The sequence below is a fragment of the Danio aesculapii genome, chromosome 10, assembly GCF_903798145.1.
Source record: "Danio aesculapii chromosome 10, fDanAes4.1, whole genome shotgun sequence".
Classification (NCBI taxonomy): Eukaryota; Metazoa; Chordata; class Actinopteri; order Cypriniformes; family Danionidae; genus Danio; species Danio aesculapii.
Window position 1 is genome coordinate 39,492,855 of NC_079444.1, and position 23,063 is coordinate 39,515,917.

The 23,063-nt window shown below is 36.5% G+C and overlaps 1 protein-coding gene across 1 annotated transcript in view; it reads left to right on the forward strand.

The window, feature by feature from the left end:
• kirrel3a (kirre like nephrin family adhesion molecule 3a) overlaps positions 1 to 23,063 on the forward strand; it is a 366,127-nt gene that overhangs the window by 271,049 nt on the left and 72,015 nt on the right. The window contains exon 6 of the mRNA XM_056467134.1: positions 16,176 to 16,281. Coding sequence (XP_056323109.1) covers positions 16,176 to 16,281 — 106 coding nt within the window. The remainder of the gene's footprint in view (positions 1 to 16,175; positions 16,282 to 23,063) is intronic.

Consider the following 23,063-nt stretch of genomic DNA (forward strand, 5'->3'; position numbering starts at 1 on the left):
ATTGGGGGAAAGTTTTTGAGGTCTTTTATGCTTAACAAGGCTTTAATGAAGGTACAGTAAAAACGATATGATTTAATTAGTTATTATTACAGTTTAAATTAAGTGATTTGTGTATTTTAATACATTATAAACTGTAATTTATTTCTTTGAAACAAAACTGAATTTTCAGCATCAATGCTTCAGTATTCAGTCTTCATAATAATATGCTGATTTGTTCCTCTGGAAACATGGAAAGGTACATTAAACTGATCCGAAGTGACAATAAAAAAATGTACGATCAAATATTTAAATTTCACAAATGTGCTTTTGAACTTTGAACTTTTGAAAACAAAAATGGGCATCAAAACTGCTTTCTGCAATGATAATAAGAACCATTCTGAATAACTGAGGGACAAAAAGTCATGTCAGAATGATTTTTGAAAGATCATGTGACACTAAATGATGCTGAAAAAAAAAAATCACAGGACTAAATTACATTTAAAATATACACTCGCCGGCCAGTTTATTAGGTACACCTTACTAGTATCGGGTTAGACCCCCTTTTGCCTTCAGAACTGCCTTAATCCTTCATTATATTGCTTCAACAAGGTACTGGAAATATTTCAACAATACTCAGGTAGGCTGTGGCATTGACACAATGCTCAATTGGTATTAATAGGCCCAAAGTGTGCCAAAAAATATCCCCCACACCATTACACCACCACCACAAGCCTGAACCGTTGATGCAACGCAGGATGGATTTATGCTTTCAGGTTGTTGACGGCAAATTCTGACCCTACCATCCGAATATGGCAGCAGAAATCGAGACTCATCAGACCAGGCAACGTTTTTCCAATCTTCTATTGTCCAATTTTGGAGAGCCTGTGTGAATTGTAGACTCAGTTTCCTATTTTTGAGCCCATCTGCCTCAAGTTTGGACGTGTTGTGTGTTCAGAGATGCTGTTCTTCATACCTCGGTTGTAACGAGTGGTTATTACAGTTACTGTTGCCTTTCTATGAGCTGGAACCAGCCTGGCCATTCTCCTTTGAACTCTGGCATCAACAAGGCATTTGCATCCACAGAACTGCCGCTCCCTGGATATTTTCTCTTTTTTAGACCATTCTCTGTAAACCCTAAAGATCGTTGTGCATGAAAATCATAGTAGATCAGCAGTAGACCGTCTGGCACCAACAAACATGTCACGTTCAAAGTCACTTAAATCACCTTTTTTCTCCATTCTGATGCTCGGTTTGAACTGCAGCAGATCGTCTTGACCATGTCTACAGTCCTAAATGCATTGAGCATAATAATAAATTATAGCATAATAATAATGCACATAAAAAAGTGGCCGGTAAGTGTATATTTAATTTAGCAGCAGTTATTTTAATAATTCAATGATATTTCACAGTAACAGTTGAATTAAATGTAGCTATGTTGCACATCTCGAGTACAGTGAAAGTTTTACTTAGCTTTCCACTCTGAATGTCAATATATAAGAGAGATCAAAGAAGAATAACAAGAAACATGTAAGAATCAAATATACAATAGTTCAATATGTGTAATACCGCAATGCAGAATCTGCGTAGAAATCAATAACCGGGTTAGAGCACATGTCAGAGTGCGTTTGACCCATTTCACATTCTGAAAGCTGCCAGAGATTGTTTTCAATAACATTAAAAGTAATAATTCCAGACTTTTTGACTGATAGTATATGTGTAACCAGCTGAAATTGCTACAAATAAGCTAACTGTTGCTGTCAGGATTCATTTGTCTCTCGGCTCACTTGAACTTCCCTTTAGCCTCTTTATCGGAATAATTTACAGCGTGTCTGTGCTGCGGTGTGGTTTGAGATGCGACGGCTCTAACGCGAGGAAGCAGTTCACTGAAGTGGAGAGCCGCTGTAGGCTTGGCGCTCCAGGAACATGTGCTGGCTAAATAAGTGATGACTGAAAGCAGAGAGGTGCAAGAGCCTTTGGGCCGCAACGGGCCACCGGGACCTCCAGCCGGCACCACAGGCGCTTTACTGACGCTGCGTAACATCAATATTCATTCAAGACAGCTGTTAAGTGAGGTGGCATGATGGAAGTGTGCTTTGTGGCAGTTGGAAGAGTATGCAAAAGTTGTTTTCCACTAGTCCCGGGGATTGTTTACTAAAAACTCTTTCATTGTGTAGCTTTTTCACACAAAATACCTGTTGCGCGTTACATTAAATCATGGTCTGTTGAAATTCTTGATTCTGATTGGCTGGATAGTGTGCAATAAAATTAATGTACATGTAGTTCCAGTCAGTTTTAGCTGCGTCTCCGCTAGCTCCCAAGGTCGTTCATTAGTAGGTTATGTGATGAATTTGGGCACCGGTAAAGACAGTGATGAGCTTGGTTCACTACTAGTGGTGTAACGCAGTGGTTCTCAAACTGGGGGTCGCGATTATAATAAATATTTTTCAGTATTACAAGTGAAAGCTAATATTTTCAGATTTTTAAAAAGATATTACTGATAAATTCATAAAGTATTTAGGACAGAATTCATCTTTGTACTTTAAATGCAGCCTTTAGGAATAGTTTAAAACTTGTCATGTCAACTTTCCGCAGTAAACAAAGCCTGCAACGCTTGCCCCGCCTTCGCGCTCTTCTTATTGGCCCACTGCTTTAAAAACTGAACATGAATAGATTGGTTAAAATCAGCTGTCAATCACTCAGTCAACGCCTCCTGTCTTCAGATGACAAAAATGTAAAGAGCTGAAGATGAGGGAATGAAAACAACACTGACAGATTTTGTCTTAGAAACACCTAAAGCTACAAATAATGGCACATCTGATTACTGATCATGTGGTCAATGTTAATCCACCATCTACACTTTTCGAAGAGTGAATAAAAGAATTCCATTGGCTTCAAGTCCGCTATGAAAATAGCTAAAGCATTCCCTGTAAAGTCTGTGGGACAGAATTTTCAGGTAACTGTTTGCCACATCTACACTTTTTAAGCACGAGAGGTTCTGTTTAATCCTTCATTTAATCGCCAGACGCTGTCAGCCGTACAAGTGGCAGCTATATGTAAAATTTAACACCACGTGCACCATTGCAAAAGAGCTTGCACTGACTAAGATTAAACTAATATTGCAGCTCATGAAAAGACCGGTATTGCTATTAAAATGACATATGCAAATAATAAGGTATATGTCAAAAGCATCTGTGCAATATCAGACACCAGGCGTGAGAACACAGCACAGTTATCGTTAACAGATTCATTAATGAATTCATGTCAAGCAGTGCGTGCAGGGCTGGTGAGCGGTCCGTCCGTGATATCTTTTGGTCACTCAATTATGTTATAAAAATGTATTTTCTTATGATAACGGGATTTCATTGAGACATATTTTCCTCATGCATGCATATATATTTGTTTGCTTGTTATTTTTGATTAGTGTTGATTTCAAAGGCAATAAAGCTGTTAATAAAACTTGTAGTAACAGTGCAATAATTTTGGCTGGTGCGCCTACATTTTTAAAGTTAGGAGCACCGGTACTACCAAGCAAAAATGTTAATTTCTAGCCTTGTAATGTGTAGTGAATATAGTTAAAATATTGTGAACAGCTTTAAAAAAAAGTTATTTTATTGTTGGTAAATGCTTTGGTAGTGGGGGGTCGCGAGTTCTTGACGATCTTACATTAGGGGTCGCTGGTTTAAAAGTTTGAGAACCACTGGTGTAAACGATCTCAAATCTCATGGTTTGGATCACACTATGGTTTTTGAGTCATGGATCACACCCTTTTTCAGATCAACAAAAAAGGGAGGAGATAAATATCTTTAGCTTAACCATAAACCTAACGTATTTGTTTAAACAAACACACGTTAGAACCTGTAATTTTAAACTAAAAAAATAAAATGAAGAAATAACTAGCTGAATAAAAAAGTAAAATATTGAATACTGTGAGAATCTTGCTGATATTGCTAAATGTATAAATTTAAAATCATCATAACTTTTTTCTTTTTTTTCTTTACCTCCATCTATCTATTGGCTTATTTTTACGGATTATTATAATTTCTACAACCCATTCCACAATTTTTGTAAAACTTGACTTCAACTATGTCTGTAAAAGCTCATTGTACAATCATTTTGATAACCTTAAATAAACCTGTTACAAAAAAATAAATAAAAAGTCATCATAACACATCATATTTATTTTTTAGTCTCGTTTTCAGTTAATGATTCAATAATTCACCCCTAAAACTTCATGCTTCTTTACTAGATGTATCATTTTTGAAGAACTATTCAATGACATATATTTGATGGTTGTTTGTTGCCACCTATTGGTTAAACAATGTAATTGCTACAACTTTCAAAAGCGTTAAGTTGTATTAAACCAGTGGTTCTCAATTCTGGTCCTCGGGCCCCCCCGCCCAGCACATTTTTTTATATCTTTCCACTTTAAGCACCTGATTCAGATCATCTTCAAGAGATCCATGAACTGATCCTTGTGTGTCAACTCTAAGAGACATTCAAAATGTGCAGGGCGGGCGGGCACGAGGACTGGAATTAGGAACCACTGCATTAAATAGGGATTTTAATCTTTCCCATAATCATCAGTGTTTATATCTAAACTATAAACTCTTATCCCAGTACGTGTTATTTGATTGTTTGTAAGTTTGTAAGTAACTAAAAAGTGTTGAATTACTTTCTCAACCAAATGCAGATTTGAATGCAGTGCATCGAAGGATTAATAAATATATACAAATCATCATCATTTATAACTATAATATAATTATAATGTAATTATAATTTATTTTGCGTGGGTGTTTGAATTGAGATCTTGATCTTTTAATCATTAATATATTAGTACACCTATACACGAAATGTATGAATGCAGCATTATATTTTAGAAGAAATCCAAAATGCTTTCATACATGTTATTTGAATGATGTCGGAGGTGATCTCTCTGCGATCGTAGCAAATGTTGGATTAATCAACAAGTGACAAAAAAAGTTCTTAATGTGCGTTCTGAAGCATGGGTTGTGATCCGTTACACCCCTATTCACTGCACATTGGGACACACTGGGTGTGACATGAGAACGTCATCATTCTACATCATCAAAAAGTTTATAAACAACAGCAGAAATAATAATTTTCAACAGTTTTTAAAAGTACATAGCTAAATTATTTAATTGTTTCATATACCAGCAGCATTTCAACCATTAAAAATTATAAATGTTTGATAGATTATTCCTAAGCTGTCTAACTATCTTTGTTCATGTTCAAAATAAATTTAAAAAAAAATTTTTTTTAGAAAAACGTCTCTTGTCTGTCATTATATTCGATGATTTGGGTCATGTGATTCGTAGTTTGCGCTTACGAACATCCGTTAAGGGCACAAAGCGCTTATAGATGCTCCCTGAATTACATAGTGCGTTATGCTTTATTTGATACTCAAATTGTAGTTTTGCTGCAACTGTAAAGAATGTTTATGGAAATCACCGCTATTTTAGTAATCTAAAATTAAAATCCTAAACTCTCATCTTGAAAATGAAGATATTTTAGGATAGAATAGAAATTCTGTAGACTTGTTAAAAATAATAATAATCAAATAAATCGTATTTTTATTTGGTCATGGAATCATAATCATGCATTTTTATTTCTGTGCTTTTCTTAAACCTAAAGTGCCACAGTAAAATAATTAGACACAGAAAAACAGAAACAAAATGCAAAATGGTACAATATACACAATCAATTGAAAACAAGCCTAAATAAATGTGTCTTAGTCAACTCTTTGAAGTGATCCAAATTTGGTGCGTTTCAGATATTAAAAGGAAGTGAATTCTATAATTTGGGGGCTTTGACCCCATATAGTTTCTCCCGTATAGTTTAGTTTGTGTGGGGGTTAATAGAGTGGTTGCAAAAATTGCTTTTCTTACTTAGAATTCTAGATAAGCAAAACATTTTGTCTTGTTTTAAGAAAAAATATGCCAAAATTAAGTCAGTTTTTCCCTAAAACAAGCCAAATAATCTACCAACGGGATAAGCAGGATCTATATAAAAAAACGAAAAATCAAGATTGTTTTGCTTACCCCATTGGCAGATTATGTTGCTTGTTTTAAGGGAAAACTCACTTAATTTTGCCATATTTCTTAAAACAAAACAATATTTTTTGTATGTCTAAAAAATGCTTCTTTATTTTTTTCATTTTTAGATAATTGGCCAAGAAACAAGATACAAAAATATAAGAAAAGCATTGTTTTGCAGTACAGAGACCTATATTGGTCTGCAATGGAGACTAAAATTGAGAATTACAATAGTCCATCCAGGAAAAGAGAATAAACATACCTTAGCCTCAGCTACCAGATGTAAATTAAGAAAAAAAAAATGAAGAAGACCACCTCAAAAGAGCATTCACTTGTTTGTCCAACTTTAAGTCACTATGAACGACAACCGCTCTGTGGACTCTTCATGGGATCAGCTTGACAATCCAACCAGGATAACCCAACCGGATCCATTTGGTAAATTCAGAGCGGAGTCGCTCTGTTGAGCAGGAAAGCCTCAGATATATGTGCTTTCCTTTAATCAGTTTGGCCCTGAGCAGATGGTCTTCAGAGTGTTGGAGTTAAGGGTTCATATCGCTCCTCATTGATATGGGTGCTACTTTTTAATTAGTCTGACACCCTCCGAGACTTCCATTCTAGATCCCATTGATTATTTCCATGGAAGCCAATGTTGGAAAGAGAGAGAGTGAGAAAAAAAAGACTTGATGATGGTGCGTAATGGAAATCTTGAGAAGTTTCTTGGTGCTTGTTCTTCTCGCTTCACCATTTGAATAAGGATCTCATTCACTAGATACACAAATTAATCTGCGACGTGTTGACATTCACATCTCCAACACTCTCCTTCCTCCATTCGCATGTTCTCGCTTTGAAAGGTCATCATTGCCTCTGAACCGCGTTCGGTAATTAAAACTTCATCATTAAACAACACGTTTCATATTTCATGAAAGTGCGTCGCGGCCCACATCAATCCGTGTCCGCACTCTCTTCGTTTAATCCCCCTCGCGCGACTCAAAGGAGATCTGGCGTTATCATATAAACGACTAATGTTCTTCAGAGCGAGGGCTGCCGATAACTCTATCTGACCCCTTGCTGGAGCGTGGAGGGAAGATGTTGGCCACTGTTAGCTCGTGGGCCTCGGCGTAGCGGTTCGTTTAAGAATCAGCACCCAGGAGAGCAACTCTCGGCTTCTCAAAGTAATTGCCTTGTAAATAAGAGCGGGATTGAGACAATGCTGTTTGTTAGGAATAATTAATGACCACATGCGCACACGGAGCCGCGTCTGGAGGCCTCTCGTGAGCTCCTGTCGGCTCAACGCACTCACTCCACACAAAGGAAACTGACAAGAGGTGCTTTATCAAGCTGAAGGAAACACTCACTCGCCTCCCCTCGAGCCCTCCATCTAGAATACATGCATGACTCTACGTTTAGGGGACGTGGTGGTTTTCGGTGCGTATGTTGCATGCAGATTTTTGGGGAACTTCGAAATCCCGGTGAAACTCCCACAGTCCAGCGCACGCTTCATTTAAAATGAATGGCCACAAATGTGTGTTGACTCTGTGCTGTCTGAGGACTTGGTTTGTTTTTGTAGGCACCCAAGTGGATTCATGAACTACTTGCATTGAGACTCTTGACATAGTTTGGTTTTCAAACATCACAGCTTTGTAGTTTTCAGCTTTTTTTTAATGAGTTAAAAATGCCATCTATTCAGCATGAAATCAAAGATTTCTTTTGTTTTTGTAATGACTCTTCCATTAAAAAGGTATTATGATTTTAAAATCTTTATTCAAAATAATCTGCCCTACATCTTCAACAACATATTTTCTCTGATTGGTGGCAAGGCTGGGATCAACCTGTCAATTGCATGAGATTCACTAATAACAAAACTCAATTATCCTATTCATTCCCAGATGACAACATAAAGGGCCCTATCATACACCCGGCGCAATGTGGCGCAAGGCGCGACGCAATTGTTGTTTGCTAGTTTCAGCTTGGCGGAAGAGTCGTTTTGACTTTTTGCGCCACAATGTTTAAATAGCAAATGCATTTGCGCTCATATGTGCGGCCATAGTCGTTCTGATCTAAAAAATGAGGTGTGTTGAGGCGCATTGCTGGCACGTTGCTATTTTGAGAGACTTTAATAGACAGACCAGAACAAAGCCAGTTTAAAGTGCAGCGCAGAGCGCGTTAGTTGTGCGCCTGTGCGGTAATACGCAAATATCTTTACATATGAAAAAGAATTAAAATATTAAGGATATATATAGGATATAATAAGGATATATGTATATAGGATATAAATATAAAAGATTAAAATATTACAAAACATATTATTTTCTAGCCTACATAAATATAAAAACCAAGCTTTCATGGCTTCTTCATCTCGGGGGGGCTTTTTCAGTTTATTCATAACAATTTGCTTTTATATAATGTTATCATTATTAGTAGTATTATTTATTATATGCATATTTATATTTGTTTTATTAAAAACAAGCTTAGATTTGTCCACCTGTCAGGTTTTAGACCATATGGGGCACAGCATGTGTATTAGGATATAACTCAGTTTTTTGAACACACTTCATTATTATTGTTCATTTATTCGTTTGCTGGAAATTAGAACTGAATTTAGAAATAGTTTTGAAACAAATCTTTGCGCTTAACAAACTAAATGAATTATTTATAGGCTAATGGATGTCTGTGCGTACAACACGTTTGCCTATCCACGAGAGTGAAAGCGAAAGTAAACAATGAGGAGGCTCATCTCTCATTCTCTCGCTGTAGATGCTCTGTTTAACTGTTTTCTCTCTAGTGAAGGGTTCAGTTTTTACACTTACAAAGTCCGCCATGTAAATAGCAAATGCGCTATGGCGCGACGCAACTGACTCTTAAAGGGAATAGGAGATGAGACTCTGATTGATTGATTCTCAAAAAACACCTATAACTCATTGAGAAAATAAGCTCAACCCTTTTAGACCATGCGGCTTGGCGCAAAGCAGATTTTTCTGTCCTTATATTAGCAAAAGTTTGCGCCCTGCACTTTGCACTTTGAGCATGGATCGTCAAAATAGAGCCCAAAGTGTTTAATAGCAAAGGTTTTTGTTGTTTTATCAGCTTGGAAAGCTTTGTTTTGAAAGAGATTTCAATTCTAACCTCACACACAGACAATAAGAAATATTTTTTGTGTTATTTCAGAGCAACATAACACACAAAAGACAACGGCTATACGCTTACTCACTGTCCAAGTTATGCTCTGTATGTATAAATAAATCTATGTGCAACATTATACACTCACCAGCCACCTTATTAGGTACTAATAATTTATTAGGCGCGTTATCCTGCTGGAAGTAGCCATCAGAAGATGGGTACACTGTGTTCATAAAGGGATGGACATGGTCAGCAACAATACTCAGGTAGACTGTGGTGTTGACACGATGCTCAATTGGTGTTAATGGGCCCAAATTGTGCCAAGAAAATATCCCCCACACTAATACACCACTACCACAAGCCTGAACCGTTAATACAAGGCAGGATGGATGCTTTCATGTTGTTGACGCCAAATTCTGACCCTACCATCCGAATGTCGCAGCAGAAATCGAGAATCATCAGACCAGGCAACGTTTTTCCAATCCAATTTTGGTGAGCCTGTGTGAATTGTAGCCTCAGTTTCCTTTTCTTAGCTGACAGGAGTAGCTAAGCAAAGTGGGATTTTTCTGCTGCTGTAGCCCATCTGCCTCAAGGTTGGACGTGTTGGTTACTTGAGTTACTGTTGCCTTTCTATCAGCTGGAATCAGTCTGGCCATTCTCCTCTGACCTCTGGCATCAACAAGGCATTTGCGCCCACAGAACTGCCGCTCACTGGATATTTTTTCTTTTCAGACCATTCTCTGTAAAAACCTAGAGATGGTTGTGCGTGAAAATCCCAGTAGATCAGCAGTTTCTGAAATACTCAGACCACCCCATCTAGCACTGACAACCATGCCACATTCAAAGTCACTTAAAGCACCTTTCTTCTCCATTCTGATGCTAGGTTTGAACTGCAGCAGATCGTCCTGACCATGTCTACATGCCTAAATGCATTGAGTTGATGCCATGTGATTGGCTGATTAGAAATTTGCGTTAATTAGCAGTTGGACAGGTGTACCTAATAAAGGGGCCAGGGGGAATATGTATATATATATATATATATATATATATATATACATATATGTGTATATAGGTAACATTTTACAATAAGGTTGTATTAGTTAATGTTAGATAATGCATTTATTCATATAAACAAACCATGAACGATACATTTACTACAGTGTGTGTTCATGTTAGTTAACGTTAATTCATGAAAATTCAGTTCATTGTTAGTTCATATTAACTCACAGTGCGTTAACTAATATTAAGCATGGATTTGGATGTTATTAATTCATTAGTAAATGTTGAAATATGATTAATAAATGATCTACAAGTATTGTTTATATGTACTTCATGTTAGTAAATGCATTAGCTAATGAACTTTATTGTAACGTGTGATATTATCATATACAAATACAAACAAGTGACAACATTATATACAAACACATGTATTCACACACATATAACACCTTTTTGTCAAATGTACACTTCAAATTCTTTTTGTTTGCAACTTATTACAGTGAATATGATATGTGAGCAGATTAGTGTGGAAAATATATTTGTTTGTTCAAAATCCACATGAAAATAGATATTTCAAAGAACATTTCAACAAGTCCAGGGTAATTCTTTTAAACAAATAAACCGGCTGTTTAGTAATTTTGTATTAATAATCTGTGCTCACTCTTACAAGTAACTGTGCGCTGACCGCTTTTACCTAAGTCATAATAAACTGAAGCTGCGCCAGTAGTCTATTTCTCATTTGCCAAGCGCTGCACTGTGTCGCTGTTTATTGTTTTTCAAATTCATTCCAATGTGCCGCTATTTGGTTTCAGTGTTCAGCCGAAAAAGCTGCAGGTTAGTTTTAAATGACTGGTCCCCGCGCCATAAGGCATTATGAATGAAACATCTGTCCCAGGTACAAATACGTGCTTGCGAGTGACGGGAGCAGACTGCTAATGAGAAATCAGACCCAGCGCTGTGTCTGTGCTTTCCAGAGGCCTCTAATCACATTCAGACCTGTGGGAGCTGACAGATCCGTCCACTGCGCTTTGACAGGACTGGGGCAGATTGGAGGAGCTTTTCTCATATTAAAGTTTGAGGATTTTTGGTGGCGGGGGGGAGAACAGCAGGAGGAACCACTGCTGTCTGGAATCGCTGTGATTTGTCGGTATGTCGCTGATGTTTCTACCGCTGGCCTAGTTAATGTCCAACATGCCCTGTGTCCAAACAAACACACGGCACAATCATGCTTCCGCAGACAGTTCCTCCGGCTCCGAGCGTGTCAGCGCCTGTCTCTCTGCTGTCACTTCCCGTCTGTCTGCTGTCAGTCCTGTCTGTCTGCTCCGGTTTGGTGTTTGTAATTGGAAAGGAGCGAACGAAAGCAAACTCACCAAAGGTTCTTCTCAATGGCATCTATAGTTTTGTTACGTTTTCCCAAGTCATATTTGTACTTTTCTGGACTCCAACAATGCTCACAGTTAAAGTCAGAATCATTAGCCCTCCAGTATACTTTTTTCCCCAACTTCTGCTTATGGAAAGAAGATTTTTTCAACACATTTCTTAACATAATAGTTTTAATAACTCATCTCTAATAACTGATTTATTTTATCTTTGCCATGATGACAGTAAATAATATTTGACTAGATATTTTTCAAGATACTATATTATTCATTATACAAGATACGATATTATTCAGTTTAAAGTGACATTTAAAGGCTTAACTGGGTTAATTAGGCAAATTAGAGTAGTTAGGCAAGTCATTATATTACGATGGTTTGTTCTGTGGACAATCGAAAAAAATCTTATCGTTTAAGAGGCCGATTACACCGAACGTGCTTTACGTTCCAAAACTGTGATGCGATTTTTTTAATGTCGCTAGGGAACTTCTGAATCAGCTGCGTATTGTGTGCGAGTGTTGCTGTTGATATTGTTATAAGTGTAATATTAAATAATACTGTGATATTCAAGATTTGCAAAGTCATACAGCTCCAGTTAACTTGAAACAGCGACCACTAGTCTCCGTAGTCAGGCTGTTGCTAGATCGGATACGTTTTGCAGAAGTTAACAAGAAGTATTTCTATTATTTATTAAATTTCCCATTCATTGTAGTTTATTAACGTCTACCTCCAACCCAACCCTAAACCCAACTATCACAGTAATGCAAAAACAGTAGCTGTACCGAGTATTATTTATGATCTCTATTAAATTACATAATAAATTGTATTTTTTAATGCCTACCCCCATCCCAACCTTAAACCCAACCGTCATGGTACTGTAAAAATATTAATTGTTGTTATACAGTGTCATTAAAAATGCTGCTGTATTAATGTGCATATCCTGCCTGATCTCACGAGAAAACGTAAGTATTTTACGTTTTGTCAGTTTAGTGGCTAATTCGTACAAATCCGTACGAGTTCAGTCATACCTAATTGTATGATTTTAAAAAGGAGGCGTGGCACCTAACCCCACCACTAAACCCAACCGTCATTGGGGGATGAGCAAATCGTATTAAATTGTACGAATTAGATCGTACGAATTTGTACGAATTAGCCACTAAATCAAAAAGTTACGAATTGCTGAGAGATTGTGTTGGCATATCGCATTTCTGGTCGGCCGCATATCCGATCTAGACTTTACCCCATAGTCATCTTGACAACACAAACACTGAACTCACTTCAGCGGAAACCCCGCCTCTGCTTACATTTGATTGGAGAATGAAAAAGAATTACTGACATAACGTGCTTTTTCCACTCAGAGCTGACTTTCTTTTCAACTGCGAGCGCACAGCACACAACTACAAAAATGCGAGGGGCAGCGGGCGTGTAAAACATGCTTGTGGCCATTTGTAAACCTTTCAAAAGATGCGCCTCTAAACGCAAAAAACACATTTGGTGTGATTGGCCCCTAAGGGGGCTAATAATTCTGACCTTAAAATGATTTTTTTTTTTAATTTAAAACTGCTTTTTTTCTAGCCAAATAAGACTTTTTCCAAAAGAAAAAATATGATAGGAAATACTGTGAAAAAATTCTTGCTCTTTTAAACATCATTTGGGAAATATTTGAAAAAGAAAAAAAATTCACAGCAGGGCTAATCATTTTGACTTCATCTGTATATTTTCTGCTTTTTTTTCATTTGTTTCTAGAAGCATCGATTGTGGAAAGCTAGAAAAATTCTGCCAATAGCATGGAAAAGTCACGAATGAAACTTTAGCTGTCCGTTTTGTTTTCGTTAATATGGTAGCTTATTTGTTAATGTCATCGTAAAGTCAGAAAATGGCGAAAGCGGCTCATATGGTCGAGGAAAACGTTACTATTTTATGTGTTGTCAGTTAATTGGTGAATTCATATGAGTTCAGTAGTAAGAAAATGTCTGACTTTTAAAAGGAGGCGTGGCACCAAACCCCACCCCTAAACCTAACCGTCATTATGGGATGAGCAAATCATAATAAAATGTACAGATCATAAAAATTCATAAGAATTAGCCACTAAATCAAAAAGTTACAAACTGGTATGAGATCGCATTGGCCACACACAAACAAAAACATATCTTTTTGAGGTTTAATATGTGGTGTGCAGACATTCTTTTGGTTTTTTTTTTTAAATTGGCTGATTCTGTGACACTATGTGTATTTTTTTATAATATATTCTTTTACAGTCTACTCAATTTCCAGAAGTCGACAATATAAACATTTTTTCTTTACAATAAGAAAGTTTTAATGTAATTTATTATCAATTATATCATTTTATAAATGTTTTTAAATTAAGTCAAAATGCATTGTAATATTTGCAGATTCCTTATTGCATCTGACCTGGGTCATTTTTCATGTGTTTTCTTGGATATTTTTTTTTAATTTGTCAAATAATTGGCAAATTCTGTGACATTACGGATATTATAATATATTCTTTCACAATCTACTCAATTTCCAGAAGACGACACTGTATTTTTATTTTATTTTTTTAGTAACACTTTAGTTTAGGTCACAATTCACGGTATTAACAAACCATTAACTAACACTACTAGCATAATAAACTACTAATGAGCTGTTTAATAATAGTTAGTAAGGTAGAAGTTAGGTTTAGGTTTTGGGTAGGATTAGGGATGCAGAATAAGATCATACTTTATAACTACTAATGAACAGTTAACCTTAATAATAGTCAGGTAATAAGTCAGAAGTAAATTGCATGAACTGAGACCTAAAGTGTTCCCCATTTTTTTTTATCTCTCAAATTGGTCTTTGTAATTAGAAAGAATCATATATATATATATATATATTATATAGCAATTTATTATCCATTCAATTTTTTCAAAAATATCCTTAAATGAAGTTAATGTGCATTATGATATTTGCAGATTCCTTATTACATCTGACGAATGTAGAAGTGCGAATGTAGAAAGTATTGCATTGTATATTGATATAAGGTGCTGTGTACAAGTGCGTATGAGAAAATATTGCACATATTTATTGCACAGTAGGGGAATATTTAACTGTTCATGAGGTAGATAGCCTGAGGAAAGAAACTTTTCCTGTGTCTGGCTGTTTTTGTGCTTGGTGCTCTGAAGCGCCGACCAGACGGTAACAGTTCGAACAGGTAGTGTGCTGGGTGTGAGGGGTCCAGAGTGATTTTGCGAGCCCTTTCACTCACTCTGGAAGAGTACAGTTCTTAAAGTGTAGGAAGGGTTGTGCCAGTGATTCGTTCAGCAGTCCGGACTATTCGCTGTAGTCTACGGAGGTCGGTTTTGGCAGCTGAGCCGAACCAGACGGTGATTGAAGTGCAGAGGATGGATTGGATGACAACTGAGTAGAACTGTACGAGCAGCTCCTGTGGCAGGTTGAACTTCCTCAGCTGACGAAGGCTGGGCTTTCTTCACAATAGAGTCTATATGAATGTCCCACTTCAGATCCTGAGAGATGGTGGTGCCCAGGAACCTGATTGACTCTACTGCAGTCACAGTGCTGTTCATGATGGTGAGTGGGGGGGAGTGCAGGGGGGTTTCTCCTGAAGTCCACTATCATCTCCACTGTTTTGAGCGTGTTCAGCTCCAGGTTGTTGTATCTGCACCATAACGCCAGCCGCTCCACCTCCTGTCTGTATGCAGACTCGTCACCGTTCTGGATGAGGCCGATAACAGTAGTGTCATCTGCAAACTTAATGAGTTTGAAGGAGGGGTCTTTTGCAGTGCAGTTTTTGGTGTACAGGGAGAAGAGCAGTGAAGAAAGAACACATCCCTGGGGGGCACCAGTGCTGATGTTGCGGCTGTTATGTATTATGTATATTTTTATAAAATATTCTTTCACATTCTACTCAATTTCCAAAAGTCCATTGGTTATTTTTCATCTAGTATGTTTTCTCAAGGTGTCCCAGTTGTTAGATAAGTATCATAAGTGTGCATAATGAATGCATGAAATACTTTAAAAAGTCATTTACTGTATATGTTATATGTCTTTCTTGAGATTATAAAAAGTCCTTCAAATGCTCTGTGGAAAACATAAATGCAATCTGCTGTGAAAAGCAAGTCTTTTATAACATCTATATACAAAAGTGTGGCTAGCAGTGATCAACACTCTAAACTTCATGCACTTTTCAAACTTTCTTTTCCGTTAATTGAAACTGCCATGGTTTAACGAGAATTTGACTCCAGCTAAATGGCTCAGCTAACAGAAAACGGCTTGATATAAAGTCTGGGTAAATATCGCTTTTGCTTAATGTGAAATTGGCTGCTGTTTGTTTAATTTGCGTAATCAATCTATTTGTTCATTTCGCCTAAAAACTCTCTTTAATCATGCTCATTTTAAAAGTTGTTTAAATTCTAATTCAGCAATTAGAAGGCCAGTTACGGCGCCAATTAATCTTAATGCAAAGTAGCTCCCATTATAACCAGGAGAAGAATAATCAAGCCGTCCACACTTCTTCTTATTCTACTTTTTTTTTTTTTTTGGAGTATTTTTAGTTTGTTCTTTAATCTGACAATTAATCTTTCTGACGAGTGTTTATTAATGAGCATTGTGTGGAAGAGATGAAGTTGACCGGGCCTCTCTGCTCCTCCAGATTTCCCACTGGTGAATCTCTCTGTGGAGCCGCAGCCTGTTCTGGAAGGCAATCTGGTCAAGTTTCACTGTGCCGCTAAAGCCAATCCCCCTGTCACTCATTACAGGTGAGACTCAGACACACACACACACAGTAATACTGTTTCACTGTATCTCATTCCAGCACTCTCCCTGTGCTTTTGTTATCATTCACAATAAGTGAATAAAAATGCATGAATTTCACATGCAAACACATGTTCATCACATATGCATGAAAAGCAGCATGATAAATTAATGCGTGTTTGTTTAAACACGTGATCCTATGAAAATAACATCTGAGAGCTTGAATGAAATGCTGCTAAATCACATCAAAAACATATGCAAATCCAGTCATTTGAAATTCATGTTATTTTCCTCATGATTTGTATTAGTTTGTGTCATAAAAGATTTTTTTTTGATGATGATGTGAGCGGTGTTGGGGGAGCGCATTACAAGTAACGCGAGTTACGTAATAATATTGCCTGTCTATGGTCGTGATTTCGGTAAAAAACTGTAAAAATGCTACGGTAAAAATCCGTAACCTATTTAACAGTATGTTTCCTTAATATATACTGTGAATAACTGGAAATTGACTTTCCCAGAATTCCCTGCATCACTTTTTATGTGTTTTGTTGACATCACTATGGATCTTTTTAGTTGTTTCCCCATCAGTGATGTACATTAGAGATTTATGTTACATCTAATGTTGATAAACAATGTTTATTTCGTTACTTTAACTTTATGTGTGTTACCATACTGGTGTTTAGCAGCTGTGTGAATGATACTGAGCACCTTCTATACATTGGTACACTATTCTGCTTGTAGGAAAATGTTGTTTGTGATGAGCATTAGTTCATTATGTAACTTTCTCATCACTACCTGCATATGTGTCACGGTCGGTAAGGGGAAAAGGGGGCGAGGACTCAGGTGCAAAACTAAATGGGTTTTATTAATGGTAAAAATAAAACAAACAGCAAAACAAACTACCCCAAGGGGGAAAACATGAATAAAAGGGCAAAAACAAACTTGACTGGTTTGGCTGGACAAAGCAGGACTGGACACAACAGGACAGGGAAATATCGAAGACGAACTGGCACAGGACATCAGACATGAGGAAAATATAATCAGTAGTGAATTAACACAAACAGATGAACGTAATTAACTAATAATGGGTTAACAAGGAGGGTGGGACTAGACAATAGACGGGAGAGCACATGACACAGACAACACAAGTCATGTGCTCACATAAAACAGGACAAGAACATGCAGCCAATGAGAAAACTCATTAACCGAGTGTTCAAATGACAACAGGAGCACTAAACACAACACCAACAGAAGACTGAACGCAAGACCCGAGTACACGGTGAATGAAAACACTCATCGTGCACTCACTCTTGCAGCGTGCATGTTTCATCCCAGCGCTGACCGAAACCGAAACCTACTAGACTGAGACGCTGGGAATGAAACGCCACGCTGCCGACAGACGAACGTAAACACCCGGACGGGAGCGCGCAATTGCAAACACGCACAGACCCCACGCCCCCGCATCAAGCGGGAGCGTGCATGGTCCAAGCGCGTTCCACTCCTACAGAGACGCACATGATGACAAAACAAGTGCCCAAGAAAACTCGAGCCGAGCACAACAGGACAGGACAAGACAGAGCTAGTGTCTGGACTCCGCCACCAAAACAAGAATTTACAAGACCAGTGGCAGGACCCTGACAATATGGCTGTGTTAACGTGTCTAACTGTGTGACAAAAGATGTGTAGATGTTTGTAATTCAAAAATACAGACATATTACATCTATAAATTGATGAAATACGGTAGTTTAATGTAAAAACGAGGCATTACTTTTATGGTTTGCACCGTATTTTTAACAGTAAAATACTGGCAACCACATCTGCCATTTTTTTTTACTGTAAATTTTACGGATTTTAAACAGTGTAACTAACATGTAAAGTAACGCATTGCTTTAAAAAAAAAAGTAACAATATTTGAGTTACTTTTTTTTAAAGTAATGTGAGTTGCTTTTTAATTTAGTTAATTCACTTTTAAACAAAAATAGTTTTTAAAAGTGTGTTTTTATAAATTGTGATTATAAAAAAAATATTAATAATTTAAACCATTTAAAGCTGGTTATATTCACACACTGCTGCCACACAACTTTGTTTGTTCATGTTATTAAATGCATGAACTAACATTAACCTTATTCTTACTTTTTTTAAATGTAATGTGAGTTACTTTTTTTTAAATGTAATGTGAGTTACTTTTTTTTAAATGTAATGTGAGTTACTTTTTTTTAAATGTAATGTGAGTTACTTTTTAATTTAATTTACTTTTAAACAAAAATTGTTTTTAAAAGAGTGCTTTTATAAATTGTGATTTTATAAAAAGAATTAATTAATTTGAACCATTTAATGTTATATTTAACATTTAATTATTTGTTATATTTACACACTGCTACCACACAACTTTGTTTGTTCATGTTATTAAATGCATGAACTAACATTAACCTTATTGTAAAGAGTTACCCAAATGTATCTTGAGAAGCAAATCAACATGTTAATTCATTTCAGAAGGTTGATTCACTGAAAAAAAATATTCAAAGATGATTCCTTGCATTTAAGTTTTAAGTTAAGTGGTTGAAAACAATTAACTTGGGTTGAATTTAAACAAACAAAGTAAGTTGAACATTATTAAATTAAATTTGTTCGTTTAAATTCAACACATACAGTTGAAGTCAGAATTATTAGCCCCCCTGTTTATTTTCTCCCCCAATGTCTGTTTAACAGGGAGATTTTTTCAGCACATTTCTAATCATAATAGTTTTAATAACTCATTTAAAATAACTGATTTATTTTATCTTTGCCATGATGACAGTAAATAATATTTGACTAGATATTTTTCAAGACACTTCTATACAGCTTAAAGTGAAATTTAAAAGCTTAACTAGGTTAATTAGGTTAACTAGGCAGGTTAGGGTAATTAGGCAAGTTATTGCATAATGATGGTTCTGTAGACCAGTGTTTCCCAACCCTGTTCCTGAAGACACACCAACAGCACACATTTTCAACCTCTCCCTAATCAAACACACCTGAATCAACTTATCATAACATCAGAAGAGACTCCAACACCTGAAGTTAATGGGTCAGAAAAGGGAGACATCCAAAATATGTACTGTTGGTGTGCCTCCAGGAACAGGGTTGGGAAACACTGCTGTAGACTATCGAAAAAAAAATCTAGCTTAAAGGGGCTAATAATTTTGACCCTAAAATGGATTTTAAAAAAAATTAAAACTGCTTTTATTCTAGCCAAAATAAAACAATTAAGACTTTCTCCAGAAGAAAAAATATTATCAGACATACTGTGAAAATTTTGTTGCTTTGTTAAACAACATTTGGAAAATATCTAAAAAAGAGAATCATTTTTTTGACATAATTTTTTTCAGTGTATGATACTGAAGACAGGATTAATGATGCTGAAAATTCATTATCTGAATCACAGCAATGAATTACACATTATAATATTTTAAACTGGAAAGCAGTTCTTTTTAATTAAAATGCTATTTGAGACACTCAAAAGCAGACTTCTATTCAAACTACTTATTTAAAACTTACTTAAACAACCGATTCTTTAGATTTTTTGGCACAACTTAATTTCAATCATATTCAATCCACTTAAATTTGTTAAGTTGATTGATTTGTATAGGTACAACATGGGCGACACAGTGGTAAGCACTGTCGCCTCACAACAAGAAGGTTGCTGGAGTCCCGGCTGGGCCAGTTGTCATTTCTGTGTGAAGACATGCGTTATAGGTGAATTGGGTGAACTAAATTGGCCAAAGAGTATGAGTGTATGTGTAAATGTGAGGATGTATGAGTGCTTCCCAGTACTGGGTTGCAGGTGGAAGGGCATCTGCTGCGTAAAATATATGCTGGAATAGTTGGCGGTTCATTCTGCTGATAAATAAGGAACTAAGCTGAAGGAAAGTGAATGAATGAATGAAGGGACAACACAATCGTATTGTGTGGAACCCTGCATTTTTTACAGTGCAGTAATACCGTGTTTTTAATCTAAATATACAGTAAGAGACTTAAAACAACAGTGGCAAGTATTACCAATCTAAACTTTCTCACATTAAAAGTCTCGAGTGTAGGAACTGAGCGTATTTGCTCATTTCACAGTCAAAACTAAAATAGCTTTATTAATAACACTAGGAAGGATTTGTGTGCTCATATGAACATTATATTTTGCATTATTTTAGAGCGCAATTTGTTTTGTGCTTTCACGAAGAGAGATAGCGTCATAAAAAATATATTTTTAATCAAACTGAATCGAGAGACGATTTCACCTGCATGTATGCATTATTCATGCGGCAGAGGTCTGAAGCAGCAGCAGCAGCAGCGAGCGGCACACAGCACACTCTTGTGCCCTCAGCCAGCTGGACAAAGGATTTCTCCAAAAGCTCAGAGGACAGTGTGTGTGTCTGCTGTCTCTTGACCTGCTGCAGAGGCTTCAGACGCCACAGTGCCACAGAACCAACCCTCGGCCAAATGTAATGTCACCAAATCATCAATCACGCGTGCAGGAAAAAAAAACTCTGGCTTCTTGGAGAAACGCAGCATTTGAATTCACACCGCAGGAACACAGAAGCCCGACTAATTACGAAGAAAGTCATTAGCGATTGCGGGAGATTTCCTGTGGGCATTACACCGCTCCTCTGAGAGGATTAGAGCTGCCTCACTAGAAAGAGGAAGGATTATTTTCACTAGCCGATATTTTATTCATGTTCGTTTTGTTTACATAAATATGGAAATTAATTTAACTTTTTGTTTTTTGTTTTGTGTTTTTGTTCGACGGATTGCTTATTGGAGGCATCCTCCGGTCCATCCGCGCGCGCAAATAAAACCCGTCACTGTCCTCCTGTGGCATTTGAAACGAGATTAGTGAAGCTGTAAATTAATTAGCAGAAATGAAGCCTTTATGTTCGGCGGTCGTGATGGCCATTTAAGGCCTCGAGTATTTTTCATTCCAGGCTGTTTTCATGATTTTTTCAGAGCAGTGTTATGTCGAATAGAATCTGGCATGATCATCTGGCCACAGCCATGTCACTCTGCAGCCCAAGACAGGTTACTTACTAAAGCTAAGCAGGGCTAAGTCAGTTAGTACCTGGATGGGAGACCACATGGGAAAACTAGGTTGCTGTCGGAAGTGGTGTTAGTGAGACCAGCAGGGGGCGCTCAATCTGCAGTCTGTATGAGACCTAATGACTTAGTAAAGTGACACTATAATGTCAGTGAGCGCCATCTTTCGATTGAGATGATAACCGAGGTCCTGACTCTGTGGTCATTAAAAATCCCATGGTAAAGAGTAGGAGTGTAACCCCAGTGTCCTGGGTATTCCCTCTATCAGCCCTTTCCAGTGCTGGACAGTAGTGATGCTATTAGCTTAACTATATTTATTGGTAGCGTTGCTACTTTCTAAATCAAATAACGTTAGTAGCGAAGCTATGTTTTTAGTCAAGTAGCGCAGTAGCGTCCACACAAGCTACATTTACCCATCCCAGATAATAAGTGATGGCACTGACATTCACAGAGCTGTGAGGCTGGTGTCTAGCCGATGAAAGTAAATCCATGTGATGGTGAGAATAATGGAGAAAGTTTCTTCTTCTTCCTGTTTTACGGTGGTCAACAACAAACTTTTTGTAGTGATATCGCCACCTCTCGCTCTGGTCAGAGACATCGCCAACCAATTAGGCTAACACAAGACACTTGACTGATGAAAAGATGACTGAGGGAGAGGAGTTATTTCAGAAGCAGGATTCCTTTTGGCCAAACCTCTCGAAGTACATGCAATAACGGTATGCAATAACGGTATGCAATAACGGTAATTCTGATGCTGTGCTCAAAAAATACTTTGGTAATTTATAGTACGTACTATAATGTTTTTGAACTGCACAGTAGAATATATATATATATATATATATATATATATATATATATATATATATATATATATATATATATATATATATATATATATATATATATATATATATATACATACACAGTTGAAGTCCCCCCTTTGATTTATTATTTTTTTCTTTTTTAAATATTTCCCAAAATATGTTTAACAGCACAAGGAAATTTTCACAGTATGTCTGATAATATTTTTTCTTCTGGAGAAAGTCTTATTTGTTTTATTTCGGCTAGAATAAAAGCAGTTTTTAATTTTTTAAAAGCCAATTTAATCTCAAAATTATTAGCCCCTTTAAGCTATATATTTTTTTAATAGTCTACAGAACAAACCATCGTTATACAATAACTTGCCTAATTACCCTAACTTGCCTAGTTAACCTAATTAACCTAGTTAAGCCTTTAAATGTCACTTTAAGCTGTATGTATATGTCTTATTTATTATTTATTGTCATCATGGCAAAGATAAAATAAATCAGTTATTAGAAATGAGTTATTAAAGCTATTATGTTTAGAAATGTGTTGAAAAAAAATCTTCTCTCCGTTAAACAGAAATTGGGGGAAAAAATAAACAGGGGGGCTAATAATTCTGACTTCAACTATATATATATAGTTTACTGTAATAAAAGGCTAAAGTATACTGTGGTATTTACTATTAGTTCCTGATAGTTACCAATGATACTACATTATAGTGTAATTCATTAATGAAGAGTTGTGAATATATATACAATATAATATTTATTCCTAAATATTTCTCTTCACTATAAATAACTATAGCATTTAAAATGTGTAACACCTGGTTTTATTGGACTTTTTTGTTTTTGCTGTTATGTACTATAATTTGTTTCTGTCTGCAGTAAATAATTAAACTGAAAATTTCTGCCTCATATGTTTC